Raw genomic sequence first — 13,892 nt, 5'->3', positions numbered from 1 at the left:
CTGCCCTGGGACTGAAGGTGCCAGAATTAATCCCTCCTCACAGCAGAGAGGTGACTGCAGCCCTTGAGTGAATGCTTGGCATTTCAACAGTGCCTTCGCCTTTCTTTGAAACAATGCCACCTTAGTCTTCTCATTTCATTTTCACATACCACAGAAGATCCTCAGGTGAACTTAGCCTCTCTGTGTCTCAGTTTCCTCAGCTATAAAATGGGGTAGTGATGGGAACTAGGGAATTCAAGACAGGCTCTTTACCAGTTTACTTGTATCATTTAGCTGTGTCCCTTTAAGCAAGCCACTTTCCCTTTTTGAGTCCCACTTTCTTTATCTGTACAAATGAAGGGGCTCAGGGAACTGAATGACTGCCCAGGTACCTGCGAGTTCTGACCTTCTAGGATGCTATATGTCCTTGGTATGGAGAACAGAGATTATTGTTCTATTAAAATACACGAGGGGGACTAGGAACCCCAAAAGATGAATTGACCTCTGAGAATCACACACTAGTTCCCGGCCAAGCTGGTGCTAGGGTCCAGAGCACTAAAGATCTAGTTTCAGGCCACTGAGCTGACCTGCCTGCAGTCTGGCAGTTTTTTAACACCCGGGAAAGATCAGAAGGCATTTTGTTTGCACAATGGTGAAAGTACAAAATGGAGGTTCCTTCAGCTTCTAGGGCTAAGGAAAGCTTGTGCAGACCCACATAGCCCAGGTGTGGCACTCCTTACTGGCCAAGGTCCCTGTTTTCTGTGGTATTTCTTCTCCCAGAACACTGATTCCCTCTGGAGGGTGGCCTGAAACATTTTCACTGTTTGCTGGGACCTCCGTGAAGCCCTATTCATGATCAAATGCTACACACACACACACACACACACACACACACACACATACACCTTCAAGGTAGCCTGGGCAGCTTAGGATGCTGAGGACCAGAAAGGCCCAAGGAGACATTTTGTCAAGCTGCCCAATAAGCCCGGGCAGAAACAGACTCAGCACTGGAACTCAGGCTTCTGGCTCCCTCTCCTGAGGGCCTGAAGGCCAGACAAGTCTCCTGGAGCAAGTGCCCAGCTTTATAATCCTAGACTAGTTTCTACCCAAGCTAATGCTGCACATCATCTGTCTTGACTTCCTAGAAGATTGAGGGTCGGATCTGTCCCTGTGGAGGCCCTATGGATTATTTAGGGCATTAGAAGTTTCCAGTGGCCCAGGCTGCGGGGGGTGGGGTGGGCAGGTAAAAACCCCTATCAAGAGGATGGCAACTGACCTAAGCTGAGGATGCAGTCAGGTTTGAGACTTGACTTGCCGATTAGTGGCTCTATGGATTTGAACAACAGATTTGACCTCCCTGAGCCTGTTTTCCCATTTATAAATTGGAGGTAATGATGACTCCTGTCCACTTAGGGTTTCAGCATGAGGCTTTGTGGAGATAATATCAGTTCCCACTAGTGAGCCCCTATTGTGGGTTGGGCATGGTGTCCAACACTTTACCTGCATCATCACATTCAGTCCTGACCACAGTACTAAAAAGTAGACAGAGTATCCCGCCTGGTGTGGAAACAGGGATCATTCAGATCAAGACGCTGGCTTTCAGGTCTTACAGATAAGTAAGTAGTGGTGCCAGGACTGGAACCCTGATCTCACTCCAGACTTCCCCTTCCCCTGAAAGCCCTTTGTTAGTATAATTATTATCAGATAGCATGCCCTGGAGGTCAACTCATAACCAGTTTATTAAATTCCCTTAATTTTAGACCTTGTTGCAGAGTGTAAGCCCAAGGGTTCAAGGGTTTAGTTGAAGGGCTTGCTGATGCTTCCTGTGAGACAGGGTTAAGCAAACTGGCCCACCACCTGTTTTTATAAATAAAGTTTTGTTGGAACACAGCCACATCCATTCACTTACACTTTGTCTATGCCTGCTTTTGCATGACAACAGTTGACTGGAGTAGTTGGATGGAGACTGAATGGCCCATGAAGTCAAAAATCCTTACTGTTTGGCCTTTTACAGAAAAAGTTTGCTGACCCCAGGTTCATCACACTCAAGAATATGTCCTGGTTGCAGCTCTGGCCTTTGGCTGAAGTCCAAAGCAACAGCAAGGGAAATCCCTTGCCAGGCTCCCTCTCTGAGCACCAGCTAGTACAGAGGGAAAACTGACTTTTCAAAGGAGCCCTGGTGAGGTCTTTCATTTTTGGGAGTTCTAGAGAAATGCTGGCTGAGTCAGCAGCCCCCTCTAGAGCCAGGAGCAGAAGGTGGTAAGTCTTTCCTTGCCATTCACTTTGCCATTTAGCTGGCACAGGCTTATGCTGGTCAGAAAGAAATGTTGGATTGAGAAATTTCAGTTGAACAATCTTTAGGCCTAAAAAATAGAATTATAAAGCATTTCAGAAAGACCACTCGGGCCAGGTCCCATAGTTCCCTTTGTGACAGAGGAGCACAGCCCCATTTGGGTACACCAAGTCAGCCAGGGCTGTGGGAGAGTCTGAAATGTTAGGCTTCAACGTGGCTGTGGCTCGTTTTACACCATACCTGAAGGTCTGAAAAGCTGTGTGTAGTCTGAGTCTGTTTGCCTCCCTAATCTCTGTCATTTCATAGGCTGCCTAATTTCCTGACAAGCTTGAAGCACTGTTGTTTTTCAGGTTCTCTACCACCCTCCTTCATTCTCTAGGTCCAGGACCTATGGTCCAAAAACAGTTAAGTGAACTCCTTGTTTCCCTCTGTATTTTAAAAGCAACCTCTTCCTCTAATCCTATTGTATTTTCTTGGTCAAGTCAAGATATTGCCAAGGGGTGGAAACCCATAGGTCCTGACTTCTTTTGGCATGACACCAGTTCTCTTTCCCCTCGCCCTCTACTCCATGAAGCTCAGACTTTCAGTCATGCACAAGAATCCAGTTGACTACGTGAGTCCGGAGGACACTGGTGGCTTCCTCCCCCTTCATGTCCCCACCTCCACTGCCCAGTGTCCTACTGCCAACTTAACCAAATTCAGTTGGGCCTTCAGGAGACAGTGTTAGTTTGTCAGCCTCCATGTGCCTTTCTCTGATCCTACTAGTCAACACCATGCCATCCATTACTATTGTACTTACTGAATACCAAACACACTTTGCACTTAAGTCTGCTCTCTAATTACAGGATCCTTTATAGTACCATAGAAAAAGTTTGCATTCTAGAATTTGAGGTCCAGGTTCTAGAATTTGAGGTCCAGATTCATTTACTGGCTGTGAGCTTTTGAGCAAGTCACTTTACCTTTCTGAGCCTATTTTCTCATTTGTAAAATGGGTATTGTGGTCTTTGTTGCACAATTGTTAGGATGATAAAATGAGTTGATTTTTTAAAAAAACAGCACTGTAAACTGTTAAAGGCTACACACTTATGGGTCAGTATTAAGTTGTCCTGCCCTGCCACTTTCCCCTTCTTGGTTTCATGGGAAACTAGAACTTTGGGGGTGATTAGGGAGGTAAGAGATGAATCAGCATAAAGCAAGCCTACCAAAAACCTCCTTGCCTAAAAGCAATTACTCTGACAACCAGTTTGCCTAAAAGTCAAAGTAGTAATTTTGAAAGAAGTCACTTTGTACCAATTTTTAAGAGGTACTTCAACATAATGTCATATTTTTAAATCACTCTGTCACAATCTGCAGCATTTTGTTGATGATAACATTTTGTTATGCTTGTGGATGGCTTTTTCTATTTTATCTCCTATTGAGCAGTTTTATGACTTTTTAGCAAGTTTGCTGAAGACCTTCTCTTAAAATTGTATATTTATAGCAGTAAATACTTGTCAAATCTGTAACATTTCCTGTGAGATTTATCAAATGCACCTTTTTGGTCACTCCCAGCTCCTTCTTGCTGGGTTCTACTTTGCATCCTATATGCCTGTGTGCACCTAACAAGTTGACTAACCAAATTAGCAAGTACCCAATATTCCTGTCTGTTCTGCAAGGTATTGACATTTTGACAAGCATGAAGAAGTGAGACAGATAGGGCAGAATTGCGTCAAACTCCTTGCATTTTATTTTTCAGGCTATCTCATTTATCAAGGAACTCTACTTTGTGAAACATAAAATGATACACACAAAGTCATTACCACATGTATTTATTACAGAAATTATAACATTTTTCAAGAAAGGCAAACTGGCTAAAAAGTCCCAAAAGTGTTCAAAAGTAGATAAAATTAGAAGACACCCACCAAGGATACAAAACAATTTTTAGTAGAAATCTCACATTTAATCAGAATGTTCTTAAAAAATTGCATTCCAAAAATCCTTTAAAGCACACTATCAAAAAGTAGCACACTCAAACAGATGCCAAAACACTTAAAAGAGTACTGCATTTTATGTGAACTGGTCATTCAGTAAAGAAATTCTTTTTGTGATCTTGTAGCAAATTGGTTTGTGGCCATTTGACCTGGAACCAACTTAGGATGCAGGCATATTGCCTCCCACATGCAACATGTGGGCATGGGGAAACCATGGACCTCAGGGGGCAGGAAGGTCTCTCCTGAACATGACCTCCCTGAGTAAAGGCAAACTGTTATTTTTAACTCCTTATTACAAAGACCTATTTACACAGAACAATCTTTACAGACACAGTGAACATAATTATGGGAAGGGGACAATTTCTTAATGAAAAGGGCTTTAATATCTTTGTATAAATTAGTATAAGAATCATACACAACCACTTTAAATAAGAGCCCCCCAGTCCCCCAGTGGCCTCTGTTGCCCTGTGCCATCCCCCTTGTCCCCCTTTCCCCCTTCCTCATAGGGCTGGGAGGCTGATGAGACAGGAGATAGAGAGGAGAAGGGGGAAGAAGGTCCAGCCCCTGGTAGGGGCATCAGTGTCAGAAGAGGCTTTCTGGACACTGGCCAGCCCCTACTTTGAGCCTGAGGGGAGAGATGAGTGCTCAGCCAGGCTCCCCAGGGTGGGCCTTAAAGCAGCAGCAGCAGCAGCAGCAGCAGCAGCAGCAGCAGCAGCAGCAGTGTTAGCAGCAGCAGAAGGGCGAGAGGTGGGTAGGCAAAATCGGGGTTGTTGTGGGGCTTGGGGGGCCCTGACTCCCCCTGCCCCCAAACATACATAGGTGGCCAATAGGCCCTTGTCTCCTCTTTTCTCCCTCCTGGGAGGCCTCTTGAGAAGGAAGCCTGCTCAGACCTACACTTCCTCCCATTCTTCCTTCCTTCCTTCTCTCCTTTCCTTCCTCCAAAGGGAAGGCCACTGGGAAAGAAGACCTGGTCAACATGAAGGGAAGGCTATTGAGTCCAGTGACTTAAGGCCATCTCTGAGCTCCTAAAAAGCAGTTGGGTCTCAGTGCCTGAGCTGCCCCTGTGAAAATACCAGAGGTATGGCAGTGCTGAAGGAATGGGATCACCTGGCCAGTTAAGGAATTTTTCAGCCCAGGTTGGGAAATGAACCAGCAGGGGCAGGCCAGGGAGGCAAGAGCAGCTCTGTCCCCATGCCACTGCCAACACACCACCACCACCATGGGGCAGTTCACAGCATGCTTACCTCTTCCCTCCTAGCTTCCCCAAGCCTCAACCCCGAGAAAAGGCACTTAGTAAGTTTTGCAAAGACATCAGGAGAGAAGAGGACATTATCAAGTGGGAGTTGGGAGACCTGGGTCCTCATTCTGGCTCTGCAGTGACTCTCAGCAGGTCACTATCCCTGTCTCAGCCCCTCTTTTTGTAGGAGTTTGCATAAAGAGGCAGAGCTAAGTGATCTGTAAGGTTCCTTTTGGTTCTGATATTCTGTGATTCTAGGCAAAAACACTTCTACCTGGCTTTTGCTCCTGGGAGGGTATAGAGCCACCTCAGGTCCATCACACTCCCTTCCTGAGCTAGACTTTGAACTAGCTGTTGAGGGGCACAGAGTAAGTTGGGAAACAGCGAGTTGGCAGTAGTGTTAGAAAACACAGTAAGGTGAGAGAAGTGACAAAGTACTTCAGGCCCCTCCCTTCACCTCTTTAATCAGGCCAAACATGGGGACGAAGAAGCAGCAATGAAACTGTTCCTCATCTTTTCCAATGCTACACCACTCTCCTTCACTACAGCACCAGCCAGCCCCCCACTCCAATGCCCTCCAAGGTACCCTGTCTGCATCCCAAGGTCCCTGGCTTCTAAGTAGAGTCTTTCATTGTTCATCTCTTTACTTTCCACCGGAGGCCTGCTGAAGGGTCCAATTGGCACAAAAACCTGGGATCTGCTGGAGCCCAGTGAAGAAGAGAGTGTTCTAATGCAGCCCCCAGGGCAAACCTGAGGAAGAGAGGGCTGCATGAAGGGTTGGGATATTAGGTGGGAGAGTGGAGACTAGAGCAGGGGAAGTTCAGAGAGAAGGGTGGCCTTCCAGTGCTGAGTTTCCAAAGTTAGTCCAGAGAAGGTCCAGGAAAAGGGGCTGAATGGATCCTTGGGGGAGAAAGGGAATCATCAAACTAGGGGCAGGACCATGTCATTGAAGGAGGCTGGTGGGTAAGAAGAGCTGGGACCATCAGCCGCTAGGACGAGTGCAAGATGAAAGGCCAATGTATATAAGAACTCCAAAGAAGCAGACCAATCTGTGGAGTAGAGAGAAGTACAGGGGATAAGTACTTGAGGACATCTTTAGTCCTAAATAGACAATAAAATGACCATAGAGATATCACTGACACATCCTAGGTCAAAGGAACCACCCAGGAAAAGAGAGGAGACAGGGTCATTCTGCCCCTCCTCACAACCCTAAGTATAAAGCCCAAGGCCCCTGAGTTGGTGCCTTCTACAGAGGAAGAGACTCTCTTCTGTAACCTCTGATTTCTCTCTCCTTCCTATGCTCTGGGCAACTATATTCCAATTCTCTGCCGTCTACCATCCAAGGCTCTCTGTCCCCTCCCCACTCCCCCTGTCTGGTGAGGATCCATACTGTATACCTGCAGGCATTCCCTGGGGCACCCATCCCCAGCTCATCTAAGACCCCTAGGACTTCTAGAACTATCCAACTAGGTCAGCCTGCCCAACCCCAGGGTGGAGGGGAACCAACATCCAGCTGCTGAGGAGCCAGGAGGTTGGCCCCCAAGTGTCAAGTCCCTCTCTGAGCCTTGGTCTCTTCTTCTGCAAAATTGAGGGGGTGAAATGGGTGCTCTGTAAGCCCTTATGTTGTGTGTGGTGCTGGGACTGCTGGGAGCAGGTGTCTGGCCAGTGATAAGCACAAGGTCACCCAGCTTCCAGGCTAATTCTTCCCCAGCCCTTCCACATCATCCACTGATCAGAGGCTCAAGTACCTGCTTCAGAAAGGCATGGGGCCCTTATGAGAGAGGCGTGGCCGCTGGCGGCGGAATTTTCTCCGACCTCCCTGCCAGGGTCCTGGTCCATTTCTTGACCCTCTGGGCTGTACCAGGTGGCGGACATTGCTTTCCTCCAGCCCTTTCCCAGCAGGAGGCTGTAGCAGGGGCCCTGCAAGAAAGAGAAAGCTTGTTAGCTGGGGACCACAGACCACAGGCCCATGGTAGTGGACAATCTCTCCATAAAGTGGCATTCCTCATAGCATTTCTTTGTTTTTGTCTTCTATCTTGATGAAGAATTTGCAATTTTTCCACTGTCCTGAGGGCAAATGAAACCCACCTGTCACATCTTGAAATTTGTGGAGCTGAGTTTATGTCCTTTAGACAGTTCTATCATGTTTGTGGCAGGCACAAACTTGTTCTTTATTTAGAACATAACTGGGGGGTGCAGTTTGTGATATTATGCCTGTACTTTACTGGGGCACAGCAGGCAATAAAGCCCCCATTGCTCCCTTGTAACCAGTGCACTTAAAATGTTTCAAATCTACAACATATTAGTAAAATGAATGCCTCCACCAGCACATATCTATCACCCAGATTCATGTTATTCAGATGGAATTATGTATGCCTTTGTTATCCTTTTTCTTTTTTTTTCTTTGTTGAAGTATATCTAAGCCAATCCAGAATATCATGATATTGTACTCCTAGGTCCTTTGCTATGTGGTGGCCCACTTTTGAGTACTGGAGATCTCATACCTCACCCCTGGCATCTTATCAGTGTTTAGGCATCTTCTGAGCTCCCTTCTCCTCTGGTCACCCTGTGGGTGTGGCTGGGAGGGTCCTCTAACTCTTATGTGTCTCATGTGCTGGGTTCTACTTGGCCTGTGACCAGATTTAGAGGCCAATAAATATTACATGAATGAATGAATGAACAAATGAGTGAATGGTCACCTGAAGTGGCAAGTCTGTGCACGAGGAGGGGGCTGGGCTGCTGAAGTTAGCACCTCCCCACTGGATGCCCCACCTCCTTTCATCCTCATACCACAAGCCCATTCTGTCTGATGTAAACGCCTGCCATTTCAATCCCAGTTGGCTTCCCTCCTGCTCACTGGGACCAGCTCTGCATCTGTCCACATTTGGCTTAGACTAGAAGCCTTCTGATTGCAGACCAAGCACTGGCAGTAGACTCTAAGTGGTTCTGGGTGTTCCTGGTTTTGTTGAGGAAGAAGGCCCGTGGGCCAGCTCTCATGAAGGCTACAGTCCAGCCAGGAAAGACTGGAAGCAGGAAAAATGGGGAGATGAGATGATGCTGGGCAAGAGGTGGACTGGCAGAGTACTCGTGCAATGCCCATTATGGGACTGGCTTGCAGAAATATGGCTTCCAAAGCCAGTGACCTTGAATCCCAGCCTCTCTTCACCAACACTATTGGATTCACCTTCAGCTCTATCCCTATCCTTCAAACCCCAGCTCCATCACTATTTCACAGCTTCCACATACCTCCCCACCTCATTGGCTGCTAGCACCCAGTAATGCTCCTGGCCATTCCTCCTTTCCCTCCTCCTAGCTTCCAGCACCCTTCCTTGGTCCCTTGGCTCTTAGGATTCCTTCTCTGCTTGTACACAGTTTCTAGGTGTTTATTCTCCTCTTGGACCAAAAGCAGGTGAGGTTTTTCCTTAGGACCCTCCCTGCCCAGGCTCCTGGGGCTTGCTGCTCTTCACCCAGACATACACACACACACACACACACACACACACACACACACACACACACTCTACACACATGTGCACATTCTAGTCCTCCACCCTCCTTCCCGACTCATTACAACCCTGCTCTTTACCAGTCACATTTCTGTGCTTCTGGTCAGGGTGGATTAATATGTTAGCTCCTCCCCTAAACTCGTTACCTAATGAGAATTAAAACACAAATGAGACTTATATTTTAGAGCAGTAGGCATGGACAGGGGCCATGAGGTCACTTCCATCTGTCATAGAGCTACCTATTCTCTTGGTGCCATCGGCAAAAGTTCTGGGCTAGAGGGGGAAGAAGGGAAGGACCTTTACTAAGCCCCCTAGCCCAGCTGCTCCAACTTCTTCTTTGTATTTTGGGGTCCTCTGAAGGTTTTTCCTGCCAACTGAGGCAAATAAGGATGATGCTAATTAGGAGTCAGTACCAGAGAAACACTTGGGGCAGGAAGGGCTGTGGTGAGGGCATGGCCAGGCACAGGAAAGGACCATAGGAGTCTTGCAAATACAAGTGAGACCTTGGTTCTTGTATCCATGTCAACTACTGTGAATGGCATTGGTATAGGACAATGGCACAAGCTATGACCCCAGGGATACAGTAGGCATGCAGAAGAGAGGCACAGTGTCCAGATTAGGGGGAGGGTTTATCTCCAAATGATCAGCCCCCAGGACTTGTGAGTGTTGGTGGGAGGGCTTAGGGGTGTTGGGGCCTACATGTGGGGCAGATAAACACAATGGGGAACAAGGATGGTGGCTCGGACTCTGGCCAAGGAGATGTCTAGGCTCTAACCCTGCAGAGAAGAGCTCTCTGAGCAATCTGAGAACTCAGCCAGGCCATACAGAGCAGCCACTCAGAAGCTCCTGGCATTTTGCATCCCATCCATCAGGTGGGGTGCAGGGGGTGCTCACTGTCTTTGTAGCCGGAAGTCTGCAGCTCCTCACACACTCTGATCCCATCACCCACCTGTTTCCTACTTTTGATTCTGAATCTGGCTCACCCTAAGATAAGCTGACACCTGAAACCTGGGCTTTATCCTGTCCAAAGGGACTTTTAGAGGCTGTTGATCCTCATCACTGCAGAGGTCCCAGCTATACAAAAGAATTCCCCTTTAGAAATGGGGGCTATTCTCAGTGCACTTAAATAGTTTCTTCCAACTCATTTGCTACTTAAAGGGAAGCTGGAGTAATCCCCCAGACAATCTCCAGCCTAGAGGGACTGGAGCCATCATTCTCCAAAGCGCCATCAGCAATGAAGCCCCAGCATCTCTGCACTGAGAACCACAGTCAGGGATGAACAGGGTTTGATTTTCAGGCAGCCTGAACTCCATGCCTGCCAATGTACAAAGAGATATATGAGACTTTTCAGGAACATGCCAGCCTCATCAGGAATGATGCATCTGTTTTTCCCCTTGTCATCCAGCCTATCTTGTGATTGCTTAAAAAACCCATATTGGTGCTCTAGTGGGGACCCTGATGGCTATGTTCCCTCAACTACTCAGGGTCATGCATGTGTTTCCAGGATGAGGTCTCCTTTGTTTGCCCAGCCCTCCACCCCAGTGCCCTGAGCGATCTTTTCATGCCAGCTTTGCTGTCCTTGGACACATTTTGCTCTGGCAACCTGGCCCTTCACTTCACTTGCATTGCCACCAAGAGGCCCGACTCAGGTTACATGGGTGCTTAACTCATAGGAATAAAGGATAGAGTGGTGATGCCCCCACCCTGAGTAGGAGAGGTACAGTAGTATGTCCTCATACTATCACTGACTGCAGGCTTTGAGCTGGAGCTGGGGAGGGGGAGGAGAAGGAGAGAAAGAGAGGTACTCAGACAAGACCAAGGAACACTTGGCCTTGGCCCAGCAGCTCTCAGAATCAGAAGAGCAAAATATACCCCAGGTCAGGAGGCAGTGGAGGAGTATGTGTGTGCTGGTGGAGGAGAAGGAGACATTCCAAGTTAGGATAGAGTTTGTTATGGAGGAAGCATGGTTTTCAGGCCTGGGACTTTGACTGGGAACTCTAGGTGGGGAGAGCATGCAAGTCTGGGTCAAGGGCAAGGTGATTCTAGGGCTCCTGTTTCTCACCCAGGACAGAAAACAGGAGAAAGAGGACATGGGTACCTTGACCCTTGGCTTGTTGGCCACCAGAGTGGAGGTGCCATCCCTCAGCTCCAGGAGAGGTCATGGGTGGAGAAGGCACTGGGAGCCTAGGAAGTCTCCTGTGCTAGGCTTGCAAAAAATGTGAGCACAACAAATTTACCCAAATCAGGAGAGATAGACAATATATGGGCTAATGAAGAAGGGTGAATTAAAGCAAGCAGTGGCAGGGTCTGGGCCAGGCATAGTGTTCCCTCCCTTTGGAACCAGCTCTACCCTTTACCAGTACTGCCCTAAAATCTGGACCCTGAAAGCGTTCTAGGGGTGGTCAGTTGGCCAAGGGTCTCCCCAGAGCCTCTGGGGGAGCACCAGGTATGCAGATGAGACAATCCTCTTTCTTTCCCTGAAGATATCACCTTAGACTATTTACCTGTAATGGTATCAGGTGTGTGTCTTATCTTGCCAACTGCACTGGATGGTAGGATTATAGAGAACAAGCCCAGATGGTATCTTTCATATCTTTTACTCTCTTCCCACCATTGCCTCACAGGAGTTTCTGAGGAGAAAGCCTGCCCTCTTCTTACCAAGGACGGGGCTAACCCAGAGCTTGGGCCTTGACAGGAAGACCACTGGACAGCTAGCTGAAGGCAGGTGATGCCAGTCCCAACCAAAGCACCTTTCAGAGAAGCCAGACAGTGCTCCCAGGCCCAGGGAAGTGCCATAAGACAAGAGCAGAGAAAGGAGGATGCCTACAAAGAAGGAGAGGTGTAGTTCCACCAGCTCCCTCAGAGGTTCCTGGGCTGCAGGCCATCCTCCTTGTCTGGAGGATTTGGAACCAAGTGGGGCCCTGTGTCCTTCCTCTAGGAAACTTGTTATCCTGCCCTCTCTTCCCCTCTGTTCCCACCTCTTTGTGATTCCAGCCCTGGCACTGGCATTAGTCCACCTGGTCTTGGGCTTCCCTTCTGTGGTACCAGGCAGGCAGAAGACACAGGACTGTGGCAGCTGGAGGTGGGAGCTGGCAACTTCAGGAAATACTGACACAAAGAGGACACACAACCCAGGGTGGGACTGCTGGGGCTTGGGGAGAGCAAGGGAGCACCGGTGCCAAGTATGCCAGGTGGGGGATGTGGTGCAGGTGGGGGCAAAAGGACTCCCCTTCCCTGAGCTGCATGAAGGTGTCAGGTTAGGCATTGTTTCCTGGCTTGGTGCCTAGAGACAGGGGAACTAAGGTTAAGCACGCCTGTGCCTGACCTAGGATATCGAAGAACAGAGTCTGTGGGCCTCCTGTGCAGGGGCAGAACAGACCAAACAGGACCTTGGGGTAAGGGTGGAGAAGACCAGCCTAGCCTGGCCCTGCCCAGCTTGGCTGGGGGAGGCTGCCTCTGCTCTCAAGCAGGCTGAAAGGAGCAGCAGCTGGGCTCCACACCGCCGCCCCCGCCGCCCTCTCCTGCCTATGCAACAAGTGTCACGTCTGCATTTTGGCACATCATCTCCAGTGGCCTGTGCTCCGCCACCGGAACAGCTGGGGATTTCTAACCTGCAGGGTCCAGAAAACCCACAACGAGAGAGCGCAGCCCACCGGATTCAGGTCAGTTCCCTCCGTTGACCCACGAAGGGAGCGGGACATGCCCCCCCACAGCTTCCACCACGTGGGATGTGGGGCGCCGGACACCGGGAGTACGCCTGCGGCCCTGAGCTCCTAGGACTGTGAGGGGCAACCAGGAGGGGCAAAGCGCTGGGCGGGTGATACCTGAGGTTGCAGCTGGCGGTCCCTGGCCTGGGACGCCCTGTCTGTCAGTCGGCGGCTGGCGCGTGGCTGCTCCTGCCCGCAGGCGCCAGCCTCCGGGAGGTGGAGAGCGCACCAGTGGGACGGAGGGCAGAGAGCGCGGCAGCGACAGCCAGAGAACCGTGAGTGAGGCACGGACATATAGGAGGCAAGCACTCACCTCCACACACCGCGGTCAGGGAGAGCCAGATCAGCAGGAGTGTCTGCAAGCAGAGCCGCAGATTCATACTGCTCCTCCCACAGCACCACGGGCCTGGCCAGGAGGCGGGGAGGTGGAGAGGTCGGGAGTCTGCAGGCCCAGAAAGACTCTAGCTGCGGCTCTTGCAGGCTGGTGGGCGCGGAGCTCCTGGGGCTCCCGGGCCGCGCCGTAGGCTGGCTGGCTGTGCGCTTGCCCCCTGCCCTTGCCTGCAGCCTCCCTCGCTTGTGCGGGCAGCGCCGCCAAGCTGGCCCCAGCGGCTCCGGGGGCGTCCGCGAACTCTTTCCAAGAGGCAGGCTGCTCGGCCGTGGCTCCAGCTGCCCGAGGTCCAGGCTGCCAACGAGAATGCTCCCTGCTCACTCTTGGGGCTGCATTTTGTAGCTTGTGGCTTGGCCAACAGCCCACTTGGTCATGTGGTCATCCGGAGGGCTGGAGAGGGGGGCCAGGAAGAGAGAGGGGGGCGAGCCTCCCGCACCGCCCCCCTCCCGGCACGCACTCTGTAGCCTCAGCCAGGGCCCTAGAGGGAACCTTGATGTGGCCCCATAACAAAAGGCTGCATGGCCGCACCGACTACCCACAACCATTTCCCGGACAATGCCCGCCTGGCTGGGGGCAAGAGGGTTTTGGAGACCTGAACGATTTCAAATACAGGAAGAATCTGGGGCGGTGGAAGGGCACACTTAACCTTTTCTCACCTCGATTCCTTACCAGCTGTCAAGGAACCTGGGCGCTCTTAGAAGCACCCGGCCAAGGCTGCTCCAGCTCTGACCCTCTGACATCAAAAACAACTCAGACCCACTCCCTCTCCCTACCACTCGCATCAGCAAGAGCTTGACAAAGACCCACACACA

General features: G+C 50.1%; 1 protein-coding gene across 1 annotated transcript; it reads right to left on the bottom strand.

Moving 5' to 3' along the window:
* Positions 1-4,001: 4,001 nt before the first annotated feature.
* APLN (apelin) lies at positions 4,002-13,373 on the bottom strand. Its single transcript, XM_045852260.1, has 3 exons — positions 13,006-13,373; positions 7,228-7,399; positions 4,002-6,528 (listed from the first exon to the last, which is right to left on the bottom strand). The coding sequence occupies exons 1-2, from the start codon at positions 13,070-13,072 to the stop codon at positions 7,233-7,235; spliced, it is 234 nt and encodes a 77-aa protein (XP_045708216.1). The 5' UTR covers positions 13,073-13,373; the 3' UTR covers positions 4,002-6,528; positions 7,228-7,232.
* Positions 13,374-13,892: the final 519 nt, after the last annotated feature.

Source organism: Phyllostomus hastatus, unplaced genomic scaffold (assembly GCF_019186645.2).
Source record: "Phyllostomus hastatus isolate PE091 unplaced genomic scaffold, TTU_PhHast_1.1 phas_contig_90, whole genome shotgun sequence".
NCBI classification, from domain to species: domain Eukaryota; kingdom Metazoa; phylum Chordata; class Mammalia; order Chiroptera; family Phyllostomidae; genus Phyllostomus; species Phyllostomus hastatus.
The sequence above is the reverse complement of the archived record's forward strand: the minus strand, read 5'-3'. Positions and strand labels throughout refer to the sequence as shown.

Coding starts and splice junctions, on each gene's coding strand:
- APLN (XM_045852260.1), bottom strand. CDS start 13,072: ATGAATCTGCGGCTCTGCTTGCAGACACTCCTGCTGATCTGGCTCTCC. Junction 7,400..13,005: donor CCTGACCGCGGTGTGTGGAG/GTGAGTGCTTGC, acceptor TCTTTCTTGCAG/GGCCCCTGCTACAGCCTCCT.